Source organism: Rosa chinensis, chromosome 2, assembly GCF_002994745.2.
Source record: "Rosa chinensis cultivar Old Blush chromosome 2, RchiOBHm-V2, whole genome shotgun sequence".
Taxonomy (NCBI): Eukaryota; Viridiplantae; Streptophyta; class Magnoliopsida; order Rosales; family Rosaceae; genus Rosa; species Rosa chinensis.
In genome coordinates this window covers 70869962-70890891 of record NC_037089.1, presented here as the reverse complement: position 1 = coordinate 70890891, position 20930 = coordinate 70869962, and the positions used below count along the sequence as shown (strand labels likewise).

Here is a 20930-nt window from a genome sequence, read left to right as displayed (position 1 = left end):
TCCTGGCCGGCTCTGACCATCGCCCAAACACCGCCACCACTCTCTGGTCCCGGTCCCAGCAACTCCCAGCCTTCACCTGCAACTCCCAGACCTCCTCCATACTCCAACCACCTCTCCACCCCACCCCAATACTCCACCTCTTTCTCAGCCCCGCCCTACTACGTCACTGCCCCTGCCCTAGCCCAACAACTTCCACCCCCACTGAGCTTTGCCACATCATTCCCTGTATACACCCCAACCTCTAGACCCCCCCAGCAATACAATACCTACACCCCACCCGACCCACATTTTTTCCGGCCACCCAAGGTGGACCTTCCGCGCTTCACGGGTGAGGACGTAACCGGTTGGCTGGCCATGGCTGAGAGGTACATACGCTCCCAGCACATCCCTCCTCACGAACGGGTATCCACAATTGCATCACACTTTGGACCGGATGCATCCATTTGGATGACTGCATTTGAGCAACGCAACCCCACAGCGAATTGGGATTGTTTTGTGGCTGCGTTCTTAGAGCATTTTGGGTCCGGCAATGTCACCGACTTCAAGGCTGCGTTGTCACACATTCAGCAATCATCCTCTGTCGATGAATTCATTACGGCCTTCACCAAACTCTCTTGCCGTGTTCCGGATTGGTCGGACGAGCAACTACTTCCGATCTTTCTGGGGGGCCTGAAATCGGAACTCCGGCATGACGTTATGGCCCTCGAGCCTAATACTCTGTCCCAAGCCCAACGTCTAGCCCGACGCTACGAAGCACGCCTCCTTGATTTCCGCGCCATGCACTCCCATCGCACGAGTTCTTGGTCGTACTCCCACAAGCCACCAAGTGGTCCCCATTCCTCTGCCAACCCAAGCTTAATCAATACACACATGCAGCCGCCCAACCCTACTTTCCAACCTACCACCAACAATCAGTCATCTCAAAGACCCCGTCAAGAGGCAAATTACAGGCGCTTGTCCACACCAGAACAGAGAGAGAGACGAGCCAAAGGGCTTTGTTTCCATTGCGATGAACAGTGGTCGGCAGCCCATGTCTGCAAAAAGCCAATCCTTGCCATCCTCGAATGTCCCATTACTCAAGAGAATAATGTAGAAACCGATGTTGACCATGATAACATGGAAGAGCCGACAGACGCAACAGACCCGCCTCTGCTTCTCAACGCTATCACTAATTCATCAGTAAGCGAGATGATGCGCTTCAAGGGTCTTGTGAACGGCATTCCAGTCAATATCTTTGTGGACTGTGGTTCCGCAATGAACTTTCTTAATCCTGCGATTGCCAAACAATTGGGCTCTTCGGTTTCTCGTACACCAGCCTTCCGTTTCTCTACAGCCACCGGCGAACCGGTTACACCATCAGGCATGGCGAACGACATTACCGTTCGCATTCAGGATTACGAATTCACTGACTCCTTCCTTCTTCTGCCTGTCACTGGATGTGACTTGTTACTTGGGGCACCATGGCTGGATTCTTTGGGCTTTATTGGCTGGCACTTCGCCGAAAAGGTAATGATTTTTACGGTTAACAGCCGCTGTCATGTTCTTCAGGGCCTCACCACTCACAATTCTACCCTTGACCAAACTTCCCTCTGTGCATTGCTACCATCAGACCACCTAGAATGCATGCAACCTAGCCCAAAGTCCACAACCTCATTACCTCAAGCCCACGACCCCTCTATCCAAGCCCTATTAGCCACCTTCTATGATTTATTTGAGCCTCCATCGAGTTTGCCACCCAAACGAGCCATTGACCATACCATCCCACTACTTCCAAACACAAACCCCGTCAATGTCTGCCCTTACCGTTATGCTCATTCTCAAAAGACCGAGCTTGAGAATCAAGTCAAAGAGATGTTGACCCAAGGTTTAATCCGCCCTAGTAGAAGCCCATTTTCATCTCCAGTGCTCTTAGTTCGCAAAAAGGAGGGCACATGGCGGTTCTGTGTGGACTACCGCGCCCTTAATTCGGTCACCATCAAGGATCGCTTTCCCATTCCTGTTGTGGATGAACTCCTTGACAAGTTACATGGCGCCAAGTTCTTCACTAAGTTGGACCTTCGTTCGTGATACCACCAAATTCGTATGAAGGAAGAAGATATACCAAAAACCGCATTCCGGACTCATGACGGTCACTATGAATTTGTGGTAATGCCCTTTGGGCTTTCTAATGCCCCCTCAACTTTTCAAGCTCTCATGAATCAACTATTCAAGCCTCTCTTACGGAACTTTGTCTTAGTGTTTTTTGATGATATCCTGGTATATAGTGAAGATTTATCATCTCATATCCAGCATCTTGAAGCCGTGTTCTCCATCCTACGGGATAACCACCTTAGAATCAAGCTATCTAAATGCACCTTTGCTCAGACCTCCGTGAAGTATTTGGGCCATGTAATTTCTAGTGAAGGAGTATCAGCTGACCCTGACAAGGTCCAATGCTTGATTGACTGGCCCAAGCCGACAACTATCAAAGCCATGAGGGGTTTTCTCGGCCTTGCGGGTTATTACCGGAGGCTGGTTCGGAATTTTGGTATAATTGCCAAACCCTTGACCGAGATGTTGCGCGCTAACAATTTCCTGTGGACATCTGCGGCAGAGACAGCTTTTTCTGCATTGAAAACTGCGGTCACCACCGCACCGGTATTGGCCTTGCCGGATTTTTCTAAACCTTTCACCATCGAAACTGACGCATGTGGCTCTGGAATCGGTGCGGTACTATCTCAACAGAAACATCCTGTTGCCTATTTGAGCAAAGCGTTATCACCCAGAAATCAATCATTATCTGTCTATGATAAGGAAATGCTGGCCATCCTATTTGCAGTTGAAAAGTGGAGGCCATACCTTCTGGGTCACAGGTTCACCATCATCACTGATCATCAGACTCTGAGGCATTTACTCAATCAACGCATCAGCATGCCTTCTCAACATAAATGGCTAGCTAAACTCTTGGGGTACGACTATGAAATTGAGTACAGACCGGGTAAGTTGAATATTGTTCCAGATACACTTTCTAGACAATTTGAGGTTTGTGCAATCCAGACTATCTCTGCCCCTATATTTGATTATATTCGTCAAATTGATCAAGCATGCCTTCGCGATCTGGAAGCCCAATCTATAATCGCATCCTTGAAAGAAGGCACAGCCACAAGAAAAGGCTTCACTCTCAATCAGAATAGTTTGTGTTACAAGAACAAGATCTTTGTTCCTCAGTCATCGGAATGGCGCCCTAAGTTACTCTTTGAGTTTCACTCTTCTCTACAGGCAGGGCATTCTGGTTATCTCCGCACTTATGTGCGCCTATCTCGCAGCTTTGCGTGGCCTGGGATGCGAAAAGATGTCAAGTTGTTCATTGCCTCGTGCGACCAATGTCAGCGGCAGTCGTACGAGACCATTAAACCTCCCGGTTTACTCCAGCCATTACCAGTCCCGGAAGAAGTATGGGTCGACATCTCAATGGATTTCATTGATGGTCTCCCCCATTCTCAAGGCAAGAATGCAATCATGGTTGTGGTCGACAAATTATCCAAGTACGGCCACTTTATTGCCGTTTCTCACCCCTACTCCGCTGCCGGAATCGCTGATATATTCATGCACGAGGTGTTTCGCCTTCACGGTATGCCGAGATCGATTGTAAGCGATCGAGATCCCATCTTTATCAGCCAATTTTGGAGAGCATTTCATCAGTTACAAGGTACCAAGCTGTGCCATAGTTCTGCGTATCATCCCCAATCAGACGGACAATCGGAAGTGGTCAATCGCTCCCTCGAGCACTATTTGCGATGTTTTGTTGCAGATAAACCGTCTTCTTAGCGTGATCTCTTGCATTGGGCCGAATGGTGGTACAACACCACATTCCATTCCTCCATCAAGATGACCCCATTTCAAGCACTATACGGGTCTCCCCCACCTACGGTACATCGCTACTTGCCGGGTTCTACTTCGGTTCATGCAGTCGACTTGGCACTGCGCAGTAGAGACCTTCTTTTGCAGCAGCTCAAATATCATTTGGAAGTCTCCCAAAATAGAATGAAGCAACAGGCTGATAAAAACCGCACTGAAAGAGAATTTCAAGAAGGTGATTGGGTTTTCTTGAAGCTTCACCCATACCGGCAGCAGTCCTTGGTCCGTCGCCCTTCTCACAAGCTCTCTCCTCATTTTTACGGGCCTTTTCAAATTGCAGCCAAAGTGGGCAAAGTGGCATACCGATTGCACCTTCCTCCACACTCTAAAATTCACCCCACATTTCATGTTTCTCTCTTAAAGAAAAGGGTGGGTGACAGCATCCCAATTTCCTCCTCACTACCCCAATTTGATCAGAAGGGTGAATTACTCTGGACACCTGACAAGGTGCTCGACATGGCGGTGAAATGAAAGAAGCAGCGTTCTGTGACTATGTGGCTTATTCAGTGGAAAGGTCTACCTGTGGAGGATGCAACGTGGGAGGAGGCTCACGCGATTGCGTCGAAATTTCCAGATTTTGGTGCCCGCGGTCAGGCACCCACTCGAGGGGGAGGAACTTGTTAGAACTACTTTCTTGAAAGAGACAAAAGGTGCAGTGGGAGACGAAGTAGACTGCACGTGTAGGAGACAATAACCAAATGCTAGAAACACTTTCTTGAGAAAGACAAAAGGTGCAGATGGTTGTATTGTTGACTGTGCTTATGTCTGGCATGGTCTCAACATAGATGCTCAATCTTTCCTATATAATTGTAAGCGGATGCTATGGGGAGCAGCAATGAAATATTTGAAGTTTAGTTATTTTATTCTTTCCTTGTTTTTTTCTGTTCTTGCTGGTCTGGTGCTATCACAGACAAGGGCATACACCACTAAAAGCGAAGGCGTAGGAACACATGACACAACCATGCATATGGTGACGAATTTTGAATTATACCTATATCGAAATTACTGCTCGCATAGAAATCAACAATGTATCAATTATGATATTCTTTTATTTTGCATGGTTCTTAACTTCTTATGAGTTGCAAATTTCCACCTCACGTGGTTGATCCAAGTTCGCAATTATAACATTCAGCTTAAATATGACGGGTCTAAGTTTTTTATTTTATCTTCTAAATGTAAAAAAATGAATTATCAAAAATTTCATGCTCTAGAACATTACAATTGTCCGGCCGTCAAATCTCTACTATTATAAATGTAGGCCATCTCTTAGTTTCAAAGGGTTTCACTAAATTTTGAAGTGTTTATGATATACCCTTCCATAACATTCAATAAAATATAAAAAGATAAATGTGTAAATTAAAAAAATAGCCAAACAACCACTAGTACTAGGATGAGTGACCTCTTGGGAAGTCCTCGTGTTGCACCTCTCTTTTTGAAAGAAAAAAAAAAAAACCACTATTATTTGTCCTGTTTAAGGATATCTCTATTTGTGTTTGATCCAAACTCTAGGTTACTTGACCTAGTAGTAATAGGGTTCAATTAGAAGAATCTAGAGATTATCTTTCCTTGTATGATTCTAACTCTATGCATTGTAATCCTCTATATACAGAGGCCCCTATTATCAATGAGAATAGACAGCAAATTTCTCTCAATATCTGATTCCCTAAAACACGTTATCAGCACAAAGACCTAACCAGCTGAGACCCTAAAATCCCAGAAACCTCCGCCGCCCTCCTTGAAGCCACATACTCCAGGAACTCGGAACCTGCGGCGCCACCCCCTGAACCGGCCTTCGGAAGTGACTGAACCGGCCCAAGAAGAATCCTTTGGTTCCCTGCCTGGTTCACATCCTTTCAGTCCACTTTTCACAGCCATCCTCTGTCAGAAGTTGCAGCACCACCCTAGTTTTCGGCATCGGAAAAATCCTTCCCGGAACCAGCTGGAAAGTACCCGAACCGCCCACCAAATACCACTGCACCGTGAACCGCTGCCTGCAAATTCCATCTGCAAGTTCTCTCTGTCCCAAGAAGCCCAGCCCAGAAGTATACGGCCCAGAAGCATAAGAGAAGCCTCAGCCCAGCCCAGAATCAACAGATCAGCCTTCGGCCAAGAAATAGAAAGGATAAGCCTGAAGCTCAGTAACGAAGCCCACTGACACCAGCCCAAGGTCAGCGTCCACGTCATCGCCATGTCAACATCCTGTCTGCTTGCCGCGTTAGTGCCTTGTCAGCTCCAAACAGTGCCACTTCAGCACAGACCCACTGCCGCATCAGCACCAGTCAACGTTGGTCAACGATTTTCCGGCAACTTTTCAGGCCACTTTCCGGCGACTTTTTCCGGTCAAGAATTTCCGACCACTTTTCAAGGTAAATCTTTTCTAAAAGTTCCCGTTTTTGAAGTTTTTTTTTCAATTTCTTCTTCTTTTCTCAGGGACTTCCAACATCTCTTCTCCTACCCCCCTTTCTTCTTCATAGGGGAGACCAAAAGCCAAACTATGGGGGTTCGTGCTCACTCCAAGCTTGGAGCTTGTAGAATCTTCCAAACTTAGAGTTTGTTGAGAAGAAAACGATCGACCACATACATCGTTGTTTCGATCTAATCCAAAACCCCTCTTGGAATCATATTTTTCTTAGAAGCGACTACGCTCAGAAAATCCCTAATTTCTTGGAAGCGACTACGCTCAAGAATTTAATAGTTTTTCGTGGTAGCCTTTTTCGCTATGAAACTAACCATAATCTTGTGTTGTTTTTCAGGATGAGTTACCTGAACAAGTTGAACTTTGTTCCACTAGAGACAACTGGCGCAGGATACCATAGGTGGGTCCAAGATGTGCGCCAACATCTTAAGGCTGATGGACTTCTGGAAGCCATCCAAAAGCCTAGTCAGAACGTGCTCTCCATTGAGCAAACTACTGCTTTTGAAGCAAATCAAGCTAAAGCCATCATTCTCATGACAAGGCACATGAATGACGCGCTCCAAAGTGAATACCTCAATGAGGAAGACCCAAGAAAGCTATGGGTTGAACTTGAGCAGCGATTTGGCAACGTTCGTGACTCCCTGCTTCCTGATTTAGACGTGCGATGGCATAGCCTCCGCTTCTGTGATTTCAAGTCTATGCTTGATTATAACTCGGAAGCTCTTCATATCAAGTCTCTGATGGAGTTTTGTGGCCAAACCATAACTGATACGATGTTGATCGAGAAGACTCACTCTACCTTCCCCGTCTCTGCCCTGATGGTTTCAAAGAATTATCGGATTGATGTGAAAGCAGGATGTATCACAAGATTTCATGAGCTTATTGGTGCCATGAACGTAGCTGAAAAGCACGACAACATACTTGTGAAGAACTATAACGCTAGACCCTTGGGAACTAAGTCTATTCCGGAGTCTAACTATAGTCGCTCCCCCAAGGGAGGACGCAAGGAGCGAAACCCTAAGAGTAAGGACAATTCTGGACGTTCTGGTCCATATTCTAGCCCTAAAGAGGATGGAAATCGCCAAGAGAGGCGTGCATGGAACCGTGGAGGTCAACGTATGAAGAGAGAGAGAGGCGGAGCCTCTGGCTATGGTGGTGACGCCACCAAGAGTAATAGTTGTCCAAATCATGCACCAAAAGCATCTTGATCAAGGGAGCCTGACCATAAAGATGTTTGTCTTCGATGTGGATCAAGTGGACATTGGGCAAGGAAGTGTACTGCATCCCAGAATGTTGCAAACGCATACAAGAAGTATCGTGAAGCAAGGGAGGCAAATTACATGGAACAAGAAGATCAAGATGGCGATCTCGATCTAAGGGGAAGACTACAAGGATTAAGACCCAGAAACTGGCGATTTTGATTAAGTCTTTTTATTTTCCAAGAGATGTAGGCAATTGCCATATTACTTTTGTAGTAGATGCAAATGATATTTGTCTTTCTCCAAAGTAGGCATACTCAATGTAAGTGTGATGTCTAGGAAGGTTTTGAGATAAGTGGTACTTAAGCGAGTTTTGCTCCACCGACATCTCTCTACTCACTTGGTCACATTTACATTGGAATTATTGAAAGGAGTTAGACGACTACCATTATTTTGCATTAACTAGTTTATTGGATTAGATTTTCTTTGGTTAAAGAAACAATGATGTAATTCCGTTTGGCTTATTAATAAAAGTTGAGTTCTTTTCTTTATGACTCCTTTTTTTTAAGGGAAAATGATCATTTACCCAATTTTAGGCTAAAAATTGCCCACTTGCTCCACCAACTGTTTTTTAACCTCATTTACCCAAAACACTCTAAGAGATTATTTCCCCTTTACCCAATTAATTCTTTTTTTTTTTTTTTGAGACTTTTTTGCCCTCTCCTTCTTTCTCACTTGGAGAGATAAGTCACCTTCCACCTTGCTGTGCTACGGTGACTAGTGGCCGGCGCGGTCTCCGGCGACCGGTGACCGGACTCCGGCGAACGGTGACCGGATTCCAGAATCCGGCTATTATTGCCCCCCAGTAATCATATTATTGCCTCCCAAAAATCATATTATTGACGTCCAGTGAATTGTATGAACTCCCAAAACCAAAATGAATACACTACAGGAACAATTGATCAATTTATAATCATATTACTGCCCCCCAGTAATCATATTATTGCCCCCAATACAAAGTCTAATGTTTCTACTGCCTCCCAATAGACCACCAAAAATGCACCTTTTTGTAGGATTCACAGATAATTTGACTTTAATACACAGAAAACAACATATAACTTATCAAAACACCACACTATAGTGATCCCTGTCCCTCATATCGAAGTCTACTGGGGGCCAATAATGTGTCTACTGCCCCCAGTAGACCATCAAACAAACCCCACAGTTACATTGCAATTCCTTCCTCATTCTCGGGGTTCACAGTGTACAAAAAAAAAAAAAAAAGCTTCTGGCACCCAGAAATTGCTCTGGGCACCGGATCTGAAGGACCAGGGACGGAGGCACCGGCGCACTATTTGCTGTCTGATCGGCCGGCCGGAACTGTGAAATTGCAGGTGCAAATGGCCGGACCTTGAAGCTCCAGAATCGATTGGATTTGGGACGAGGTTGATGGTGGAGCTCATCGGCAGTGCACGTCGACTGCTTCTCCAGAAGCTTGACGACCTCTTTCGACTGGTCATTGGAGAAAGCTCTGACGCGGATCGAAGTCGTCCACGGCGAGGAGGAGAACGACGATAGCACCCGACGTGCCCGGCGAGGAGGAGCAGTTTGTCCCGACGGTTCGGGTCTCTGACAACCCGATGGACCTGGACATGTACAACCAGTGGAGATGCTCCAGTGGCACTGGAAGTTCGACGATCTGATTCGTCAGAAGCCTAGGTCGCCGGAGGCCTGGGTTGAGCATCAGTGAGAGAGAGAGAGAGAAGTCGTTGCGGTCTGGGTCGCCGGATTCGTCGAGCGTGACGGAGTTCAGTGAGAGAGAGAGAGAGAGAGAGAGATCGGTGAGGGGGGGGAGAGAGAGAGAGAGAGATTAAAAGGAGGGTAATTATGTCAGTAGAAGTTAGATTGGGTAAATGGGGTCAAAAAACTCTTAGTGGAGCAAGTGGGCAATTTTTTGGTTAAAATTGGGTAAGTGGTCACGCCCCCTTTTTTTAATTATGAGCTTTTCTTTTAGGAATGGATGAACTTCAATGTCTTGCGGATAGTGCTACTACGCACACCATTCTACGAAATAGGCAATTATTCTTGGAGATGTTGCCTACATATTCATCTGTGACTACGATGGCTAGGCCATCAAGTTTAGTTCAAGGACATGGAATGGCCCAATTCCTTTTGCCCAATGGCACCTTGATTAAAGTCACTGAAGCTCTCTACGCTCCTAAGGCAAATCGAACCTTATTAAGTTTTAAAGATATAAGAGCCAATGGATTCCATGTCGAAACGCATAGTGAGAACGGAATAGAATTCCTTTGCATTACCTCTAATGATTGCGGACGGAAGCGCATCTTAGAGAAGCTTATGTTTCAATCTAGTGGACTTTATGTCACTACAATTCGACCAATTGAATCCAATAATGTCATAAGAGAATATCTCTTGGATTCAGACACAAATTGGCTTTGGCATGACCGACTAGGACATCCTGGTCATGATATGATGCTCTGTATACTTAAGACTTCACACGGGCATCCTTTCTTCAGAGTGAGAAGAAGCAAGAATCAAAAATTTATTCCAGGACTTAGCAAGACCGCAAAAATTGCAGCTTCTGGCGTTGTTGCTGTCTTGGGCTTTAGAAAGGCCGCCCCCGTCCCTAGTGATGACGCCACATATGGCGCCAAGCATGAGCATGACGCCATGGTTGCTCCTCCTAGTGGCCATGACGCCACAAAAACCAATTTCCATGGCTCTATCGCCATAATGGGAGATGTAGTCACACACTTTGCTTCTAATAGCGCCACAGCCGCTCAGGCCCGACCAACATCCTCCTTGGTTGCCTCTAAGGCCCCTCGCTAGTTTTGCAAAGCCTGTTCCTTAGGGAAATTAGGACCGAGACCATCCTACGCAAATGATCCAAAAATACTCATTCCGTTCTTACAGAGAATCCAAGGGGATATCTGTGGACCAATTCAACCATCATGCGGACCTTTTAAATACTTTATGGTATTGGTTGATGCGTCGACACGCTGGTCACATGTCGCGCTATTGTCCACTTGAAATGCTGCTTATGCTAAACTCCTCGCCCAGATTATCCGTCTACGGGCTCACTACCTTGACCATCCTATTCAGTCGATTCAACTTGATAATGCTGGGGAGTTTACATCGAAAACGTTCGATGACTATTGCATGTCACTGGGGATTGATGTAGAGCATCCAGTTCCCCATGTTCATACCCAAAATGGTCTCACAGAAGCCGCTATCAAATGACTACAAATGATAGCGCGGACATTGGTTATGCGCACCAATCTCCCTGTTTCTGCTTGGGGATATGCAATATTGCATGCAACAACGCTGATTCGTCTACGACCCACTACAACCCAATCCTACTCTGCGTTACAGCTAATGACTGGGTACGAGCCTTATATCTCTCATTTACACATTTTTGGGTGTGCCATCTATGTTCCTATTACGCCGCCACAACGTACTAAGATGGTCCACAACGACGAATGGGCATCTATGTTGGCTATGAATCTCCAACTATTGTCCGCTATCTTGAACCCTTGACAGGCGATCTCTTTACGTCTAGATTTGCGGATTGTCACTTTGATGAGACAGTCTTCCCATCGTTATGGGGAGATAAGAACACAGATGTTCCACAGGAACGGCAGGAATTGTCGTGGTCTGTCCCCACTATGTCTCATCTCGATCCCCGTATCGCACAGTCCGAACTTGAAGTGCGACGAATAATCGAGCTCCAGAACGTAGCAGATACTCTGCTTGATGTGTTTTCTGATGTTGCCAAAGTGACGAGATCACACATACCTGCTGCAAACGTGCCTGCAAGGATCGATGTTCCAAATACTGGACATCACGCCACTCTTATGACACTAGGAGATGGCACAATTGCCCAGCATGGCAATGATGTGGCGTCTATAGCCGCAGGTCCCGCGGTAGACCAATTGGTTCGAAGGATACTCGCCCTAGAAAGAGAGCGAATGATACACAAACAAATCCTTTGATCATCGATACTCAAAATCCGTCCCATGAGAATGTTCCGGATTATGGTTATGTCCAAGAGACATCATTGGGGGACACCTCAATGTCAGAACCTATCCATGAGAACGTAGAGATCTCTGTAAATTACACTAGTGTACATGGGACGTGGGAACGAAACTCCATCAGCATTGATGATGTATTCGTGTATTCAGTGGCGCGTGAGATTATTGAGACCGATGACATCGAACCACGCTCCGTTGATGAATGCCAATGTAGAGCTGATTGGCCAAAATGGAAAGATGAGATCCAGGCAGAACTTGATTCTCTAGCGAAAAGAAAGGTATTTGGCAAAGTTGTACCAATACCGCCCAACACCAAACCAGTTTGTCACAAATGGGTATTCGTTAGAAAGCGTAATGAGAAAAACAAGATTGTAAGATAAAAAGCTCGCCTTCTGGAGCAAGGCTTCTCATAACGCCCTGGAATCGACTACGAATAGACCTATTCTCCCGTAATGGACGTCATAAAGTTCCGCTACCTTGTCAGTTTGGTAGTTTCCGAAAAACTAAACATGCAGCTTATGGATGTGGTTACTGCGTATCTATATGTGGATCTAGATACGGAGATATACATGAAGATTCCAGAAGGAATTCAGTTACCCAAAACAAGTGGCTCTAAACCACGAAGCGCGTTTGCGATTAGATTGAAACGCTCACTATATGGATTGAAACAATCCGGACGGATGTGGTATAACCGTCTAAGTGACTACTTGATTGGAAAGGGATATGTCAACAATGAACTATGCCCATGTGTGTTCATAAAAAGGACAAGTTCCGGATTTGCAATAGTAGCGGTTTATGTCGATGACATGAACATAATAGGCACCCTTAAAGAGTTAAGCGAAACCGCTGAACACTTGAAATCCGAGTTTGAGGTGAAAGATCTTGGGAAAACATGGTTTTGCCTTGGTTTAGAACTTGAGCACCGTAGAGATGGTATCCTGATTCATCAATCAGCTTATACCCTAAAGATGCTTAGGCGCTTCAACACTGACAAGATTAAGCCTTCAAACACCCCAATGATCGTCCGTAGTCTTAATCCAAAGAATGATCCATTTCGTCCAAAAGATGACGATGAAGAAGTGCTAGAGGCAGAAGTGCCCTACCTTAGTGCAATAGGCGCATTATTGTACTTAGCACAATGCACAAGACTAGATATCTCATTCGCTGTGAACTTGCTAGCTAGATATGGCTCTGCGCCAACACAACGCCATTGGACTGGTGTTAAAGATATCTTTCGATACCTAAGTGGCACGATCGATATGAGCTTGTTCTATCCCTATAGAGAGAATATGGATTCTGACCCATCTAGTGTCAGAGGCGCCACATATGGTGGACCGCGTTCCATCTCCCCACCCCAAAACGATATAAGTGTTTTGGAAGGTTTTGCTGATGTTGAGTGCCTCTCTGACCCACACAAAGGTCGCTCCCAAACTGGTTATGTTTTCAGTATGGGAAAGACCGCGATATCTTGGAGGTCTACAAAGCAGACCTTAGTCGCTAACTCTTCGAATCATGCAGAGATTATTGCTCTTCACAAAGCAGTTCGTGAATGTATATGGCTTCGATGCATAGTTATGCATGTTCGAAGCAATTGTGGTTTGAGGTCTACCACAGATGAGCCAACGAGCATTTATGAGGATATGCTGCTTGTATTGAACAAATGAAGCAAGGCTACATCAAAGCCGACAACACCAAGCACATATCGCCCAAATTCTTCTATAATCAGCAACAACAGAAGCTCCTCAAGATCAAAGTAAACCAGGTTCGATTTGAGGACAATGCGGTAGACTTGTTTACTAAGTCATTGCCCAAATCCACGTTCGAGAAACATGCGGCAAGAATTGGCTTGCAGAAATTATCTGAACTCCCATGATCGTAGTCATCAGGGGGAGGCACAGACATCAGGGGGAGATGTCTACATGTTCGTCTCGAATAGTGAAGGGTGTGTTGTGCTCTTTTTCCCCCTTCAACCGTTTATTATTTTTGTCCCACTGGGTTTTTGTTACTCGGCAAGGTTTTTAACGAGACAACGAGAGAAGCACTGCGTTTGGAGAACACAAGGGGGAGTGTTTAAGGATATCTCTATTTGTGTTTGATCCAAACTCTAGGTTACTTGACCTAGTGGTAATAGGGTTCAATTAGAAGAATCTAGAGATTATCTTTCCTTGTATGATTCTAACTCTATGCATTGTAATCCTCTATATAAAGAGACCTCTATTATCAATGAGAATACACAACAAATTTCTCTCAATATCTGATTCCCTAAAACATGTCCAAATTTTTTTATTCTTTAGAGTCTATCTATTTTCCATTAACATCACAATATCACCCTCGAGAAAAACGAGCACATTGGTCTAAATAAATTGACATGGTAGAAGGTCTCAAAACGAATACGTTTTTTTTTTTTAAGGAGAAAATTGCATAACACTGAGCAATTGAAATAGTTACAAACAGTCAACATATTATCTTCATATCAAAGATGGCAAGAGAATGTTTATGAAACGGACCTAGAAAAAGATGGGAGAGAGCGAGAACCTATCTTCCGTGCTAAACCCTAGCGCCGCCGCTGATAGGTGGCTTTTCTGGAGGCTTCATGCGCCTCCTCTCCAGCGTCCGCTCAAGCGCATGAGCCCTTCTCTCCATAGCTGCAAGCCGCTCATCTCTCTACGGAACTTTCTTCCAACGGTGAGTGATCTGATAGACTGGGTTTTCTTTATGCTATGCCTTCAAGTCTGGGGTTGTCTGAGGCTGTGGGATCCCGGCGGTACTCTGATCGATGCGCTGCCAATCCTAGTCGGCGATTGGTGGAGGAGAGATTGGGTGCAGGCACGATGGGGATTGCTGCTAATGGGTTTCACTTGGATCTGGTTCGGGCGGCGACTTCGACATCGAGAAAGGCTGGCTTCTGCTTCCTTAAACGGTGATGGCTGGGCTTTACTTTGGTGGCTGATTTGGTTGCGGTCACTGCCGTGATCAGAGATGGCAGAGCTTCTTGGTGCCCGCCGTTGGGTGCCCAGAGTAATTTGGGTGTTCCTAGTAGGCTGGTATTGGGCCCACGCCAGTATGTTGGGCCAACCTTTCCCATGGTTTTGGATTTGGGACCCGGGTGACCCTTTACCTGACTCTATGTTACGTTGGATTATCTCTCTGAGTGTGATGCGGTTCTTTTCATATGGATCGAGCCTTCCTAGATTCTATAAAAAGTCTTGGTATAGTCACGCTGTGAGTACCACAATTGCGTGCATTGGCGAGCAGTGTCCCTTATGCTAGGTCGAGTTTAGGTTTAATTGGTATGCTGATCTTTTGCATACCCGACTCGCAAATTCTGATTGTTGGGTCTACAATTTTCAAGGTCAAGACAATGGTTTTTTTGTTGGTAATTATCTTGAGGATGATGAAGATTTACCTTATGAATTTGCTAGTTTTTCTAGAAAAGTTTCAGAGCAGAGTTTTATTGTACAAGAACAACCGGTTGATGTAGTACATCTTCTAGTTTGTTCTATCTTAGCTCTAACACCTAGGCGTTTCTAGCCTTTGTTTGCTCCCCATTGGGATGCCATCTTAAGCGATTTCAATCGCTAATTCAATGAACTTTTCTTTCAAAAAAAAAAAATAGTTACAAACATTGAAAAAAAAATCATCGAGTCATACCCGAGCTACATGGATAAAAGTCATTAAACCCGCTCCGAATTAAAACCTCTCAAGTCAGTGGCAGCGCGTAAAATCGACGCGCGAAGGCACACTCTTTGTTCAGGGAGCTTCATTTCTCGTCTGTCTGGTTTTCTGGGCAAAACTGAATCAAAACAAAAGCAAAATTGAAATACCCAAATCTCATATCTGACTGGACATGTTGATTTGCTCATCTTTTTCTGGTAAGATTTTGAATCCTGGGCACCCAAAAAGGCACATACTTTTAACATTTCTGATGCACAGTTATTCATTCTAAGCTTTTTAATCTGTTATTTTACCCTGTAAATTTCTTATCTTTTTAAAGTTTTAATGTTATGGAGGGCGTAGGAAATATGGGTATGTGACTAAAAAGATGCTAATGCTTAATTTTTTAAGGTAGCTATAGTTCATAGTTTCATGAAAGTTTGGTTCTTTATTTTCTTTTTCAGGTAAAGATTGATAAACTGAGCTTTTGTATTGAATTTGCATAGCTTGTTCTATGGAGATAGATCTTGAACTGCCCTCATGTGAGCAGGGCAAGTTAGAGACTAGGTTGGATAAAGATGTTAATATTGTGGAGACAAATGTTGAGAAGAAGAGTGAGCATGTTAAAGAAGCTCATGGATTGAGAACAAACGAGAGTGTTTCCGGAGTTGAGGATCAAGATGATGCAAACAATGTTGAAGTTAGAGTAGTTGATAAGGGGGTTGTTAATACTGTGGATGCCACAGATGAGATGAATGTTGAGAAGAGCGGTGAGGCTGTTGGGGAAGCTCGTGGGTCGAGTGCAAACAAAAGTGCTTCTGATTTTCAGGGGCAAGATGATGTGAACAATGTTGTGGCGAATGTAGTTGATAAGGGGTTCGTTGTTCGTGAGCCTGAAAATGGTTTGGAGTTTGAGACTAAGGAAGATGCTTATTCCTACTACAGAGAATATGCTCGCTCGGTGGGGTTTGGAGTCACAATTATAGCCAGTCGGCGCTCTAAAAAAACTGGCAAATTCATTGACATAAAGCTTGCATGTTCTAGATATCGAAAGCAGGAAGATGGCGATACAGAAAATCGAAGAATCCAACTATTGAGCACAGGCTGCAAAGCTGGCTTGCAAATGAAGAAGCGAGAGAATGAAAAATGGTATATACATAGTTTTGTGAAGGAGCATAACCATGAGATGGGGGATGGTTTTATTAATGCTTTAGGGGGAAGAAACAAGAGACCTGCAACTGTTGCTTGTCAGAAGAAGGGTCTGCAGTTCACTTTAGATAAGGAAGATGTCCAAGTAATGTTTGAACAGTTGATGTGTATGCAGGACGAGAATCCCAACTTCTTCTATGCCATAGAGTTTGACAATGACAAACGATTGAGAAGTGTGTTTTGGGTTGATGCAAACGGTAGGCGTGATTATAACAGTTTCTGTGATGTAGTCTTGTTTGATACTCATTATGTTAGAAACAACTATAAAATTCCTTTAGTTCCTATTGTTGGAGTTAATCATCACTTTCAGTACATTTTACTTGGATGTGCATTGCTTGGAGATGAGACTACAGCGGCTTTTGTTTGGTTAATGCGGACATGGCTAAAAGCTGTGGGTGGCCAAGCTCCAAGAGTGGTTATTACTGATCAAGAGAAATACTTGAAGGAAGCTGTAGCAGATGTATTTACTGATGCATGCCATCGTTTTTGTTTATGGCATGTATTGACTAGGATTCATGACAATGTGGGTTCCATAAATGAAGATGCAATATTTCAGGCAAAATTGAACAAATGGATTTACCGGTCTTGGACTGTTCAACAATTTGAAAAGAGATGGTGGAAATTGATTAACAGATTTGAACTAAGGGAAAATGAACGCCTTTGCTTATTCTCATTGTATGAAGATCGGAAATACTGGGCTCCAGCTTATATGCAGGATTCGTGTTCAGCTGGAATGTCAACAGTTGAACGATCTGGAAGTATAACTTCATTTTTTGATAGGTACATATCTCAAGAAGCTATGGTTAAGGATTTTATGGAGCAGTACAAAACATTTTTGAAAGATAGGTACGACATGGAAGCAAATGCTGCTTTTGAAGCACAGAATAAACAACCTGAATTAAGATCACTCTCACCTTTTGAGAAACAAATGTCAACTATATATACAGATACAATATTTAGAAAATTTCAAGGCGAGGTTTTGGGAGTAGATTCTTGTCATTTGCATAAGGAAGGTCAAGATGAAGCAACTGTAATATTCCGAGTTGATGACTTGGAAGAACGGCAGAATTTCATTGTAGCGTGGAATGAACCAGAATTAAGAGTATGCTGTTTATGTCATTCATTTGAATACAAAGGTTTTCTCTGTAGACATGCACTTCTGGTCCTTCATATGTCTGGTGTTTCCAGAATCCCATCCCATTACATTTTGAAGCGCTGGATGAAAGATGCAAGAGTTAGGCACACTGTTAGTGATGTGTCAAAGAGGCTTAACTACAGGGTGCAGCGGTTCAATGATCTGTGTAAATTAGCCGTTAAATTGGGTGAGGAGGGGTCTTTGTCTCCAGAAACTTACCAGATTGCATTTCAAGCATTAGACGAAGTACTGAAACAATGTGTCAATGTCAACAATTCTGTAAGGGGGGTTTCAGTACCCAATCCATCATCTATTCATGGGTCAAATGATCTTGAGGAAGGGAATCACAGCGGCGGAATGGCTAAGTTGTCTAAGAAAAAGAAAACGCACAGAAAAAGAAAGGTTGGTGAAGGCTTGATCTTTGTCATGCAAACTAATTATTTATCCTAATAGATATGTGCCATGAAATGAAATTTTTATATATTGTAGGGGCAAACTGAGCCAGATGGTACACCTATCAGGTTGCAAGATAGCTACCAGCAGATGGTTTGTCTCATGATTATCGTTAAAAAAATGTGTTTGAACTGTAACATATTATACTGCACTTCATTGTTGATTTTAAATGTAGGAATTGATGAACTCCAGAGCACATAACCTTGATAGTTGTCACGTTCCTCAGCAGGAATTGCAAGGGGTAAAATCTGAAATAGCTATGTTATCCCAATATATGGCAATGAATATGTCAAGTATAAGAGTTGATATAATTTTTTCACATGGCCTTTTATATGTATTTGTAGGAACTTGGTTCTAAAGGTCGTGCTCAGGATAGCTGTTATGGTGCTCAGCAGAGTGCAAGAAATGGTATGAATCTTTTCTTCTTGACTACAATGTTTAATGGATTAATTTCAGTTTACCCCCCTGAAGTTAGGGGTCGTCATCATGTTAGTCCCTCGAGTTTCAATTTAATCAGTAACACCCTTGTACTCTCCAAATTCATCACCCGTGTCCAATTTCTACTATTCCGTCCAATTTTGACCGTTAAGTTTGACTTTTGAGGGCTAAAATGGTCATTTCAAGACAAAAAAAAAACAAAAAAAAAAGATTTTTTTTTTCTTTTTTCGTTTTTATTTTTTTGCATTTTTTTCTGTTTTTTTCTTTCATTTTTTTTCTCTTTCTTCACTTATTATTATTATTATTATTTTTTAAATAATTTTGTCTTCAACCTATACACCACAAGTTATAATAGGTTTATAAAACAAAAAAAAAACTCTAGGTGGTCAAAAAGCAGCTCGCTGGTCTACGATATTTGTGATATATCTCCAATAAAGCAACGAATTTTAGGATATCATTTTATTGGGGATATATCCTAAAATTCTTCGCTTTATCGGAGATGTTCCACAAATATCGTAGACCAGCGAGCGAAGAATTTTAGGATATATCCCCAATAAAGTGAAGAAATGTCTTTATTTATTTTTTTAATTATATTTTACAAATATTTCTTCACTTTATTGGGGATATATCCTATTATTCTTCACTTTATAGACCTATTATATTTTATAGATATATTTTACAAATATATCCTAAAATTTTTCGCTGGCTGGTTACAAATAAACCCTATAATAGGTTTATAAAAACAAAAACAAAAATACTCTAGGTGGTTAAAAAGTCACTCGCTGGTCTACAATATTTGTGATATATCTCCGATAAAGTGAAAAATTTTAGGATATATTTGTAAAATAAATCTATAAAATATAATAGGTGTAAAATATATCCTATAATAGGTTTAAAATATAGGTTTAAAATATAATAGGTTTAAAATATAAAATAGGTTTAAACCCTATAATAGGTTTAAAATATAAAAAATTTCGCTTTATCGGAGATATATCACAATAAAGTGAAGAATTTTAGGATATATCCCCAATAAAGTAAAGAAATATATGTATTTATTTTTTTAATCATATTTTATAGATATTTCTTCACTTTATTGGGGATATATCCTAAAATTCTTCACTTTATAAACCTATTATATTTTACAGATATATCCTAAAATTCTTTGCTTTATCGGAGATATATCATAAATATCGTAGACCAGCGAGTGACTTTTTGACCACCTAGAGTTTTTTTTTTGTTTTTATAAACCTATTATAACTTGTGGTGTATAAGTTAAAGACAAAATTAAAAAAAAAAAAAAAAAATAATAATAATAATAATAATAATAAGCTAAGAAAAAGAAAATAAAAACAAGAAAATAAAAAAATGGAAAAAAAAAAACAGACAAAAAAAATGCAAAAAAAAAAAACAATTTTTTTTGTTTTATTTATTTTTATTTGTTTTTGTCTTGAAATGACCATTTTAGCCCTCAAAAGTCAAACTTAACGGTCAAAATTGGACGGAATAGTAGAAATTGGACACGGCTGATGAATTTGGAGAGTATAAGGGTGTTACTGATTAAATTGAAACTCGAGGGACTAACATGATGACGACCCCTAACCTCAGGGGGGTAAACTGAAATTAATCCATGTTTAATGTTTTAAATTTGTAAAGTTTGATCAAGGTTTGTTTTATACTTGTCTCAGGGACGGTTGGAGTCAGTATCTCCTATCTGTGATGGTTACTATGGCAATCAACAGGCATCACGGGTACGAACCATGCTTACATTCTTGTATTTAGGATTTGTGATCATCATTCAGGATACAAACAATTTCTTGTGATTTTCTACAGGGACATTTGCATTCGTTACCAACCCGTGTTGGTCATTATGGGACCCAACAGAGTATGCAAGGAATGGTACTGGATTTTTGCACTTCTTATTCTGGAAAACTGTATCGTAGTTTGTCATATAGAATTCCTAAGTTCAGACCCAAAAAAATAAAATAAAATTACTAAGCAGCAGTGTGCTTTGTTGGGTTTTTTTCTTGTAGTTTCAGGGGCAACTTGTTTTCAGAGCACCAGCTGTGCATAGCTCTTTTGACATAAGGGACACTCTAAAAGATCTGGTGTGCATTATAAGTACCCAAATTGGTCTGTTCCATATTTGATATAGGATTCTTATATCATAAAGCTTAATGTTTCTTTGGCTACAGGAACAGTCTGCAGGATCCTCACGCTGTCATGGTACATCAAAGCATCCACTCAATAAGCACTTACCACAGTAGCTGATAAAGCAAGGGATCTCAATTGTAGTTCAATTGTAAATAAAGCCTCATGTTTGTAGATGGAGATATAAAGAAATCTCCTATGTAGTAGTATACCCAAGTTTTTTTGTATATAAATTTACATATAATAGTACTTATGTCACACCATCCACATTTACTATTGTTCTCTTGCACAAACATTGTTTGAAATGGAAAAAGAACGGTTAACATCAA

At 42.4% G+C, this 20930-nt stretch overlaps 1 protein-coding gene across 2 annotated transcripts; it reads left to right on the top strand.

Annotated features, from left to right (window-relative positions):
* The first annotated feature begins 15254 nt into the window (after positions 1-15254).
* Positions 15255-20930, top strand: LOC112189531 (protein FAR1-RELATED SEQUENCE 2). Of its 2 annotated transcripts, none has more exons than XM_024328872.2 (9): positions 15255-15436; positions 15683-17964; positions 18052-18108; positions 18191-18256; positions 18360-18423; positions 20139-20201; positions 20284-20349; positions 20484-20558; positions 20652-20930. In XM_024328872.2, exons 2-6 carry the CDS (start codon positions 15733-15735, stop codon positions 20168-20170), a joined length of 2451 nt encoding a protein of 816 aa, XP_024184640.1. In that variant the 5' UTR covers positions 15255-15436; positions 15683-15732; the 3' UTR covers positions 20171-20201; positions 20284-20349; positions 20484-20558; positions 20652-20930. The 2 variants fall into 2 exon arrangements, with proteins under 2 accessions (XP_024184640.1, XP_024184639.1); XM_024328871.2 differs by having other exon boundaries at positions 20646-20930.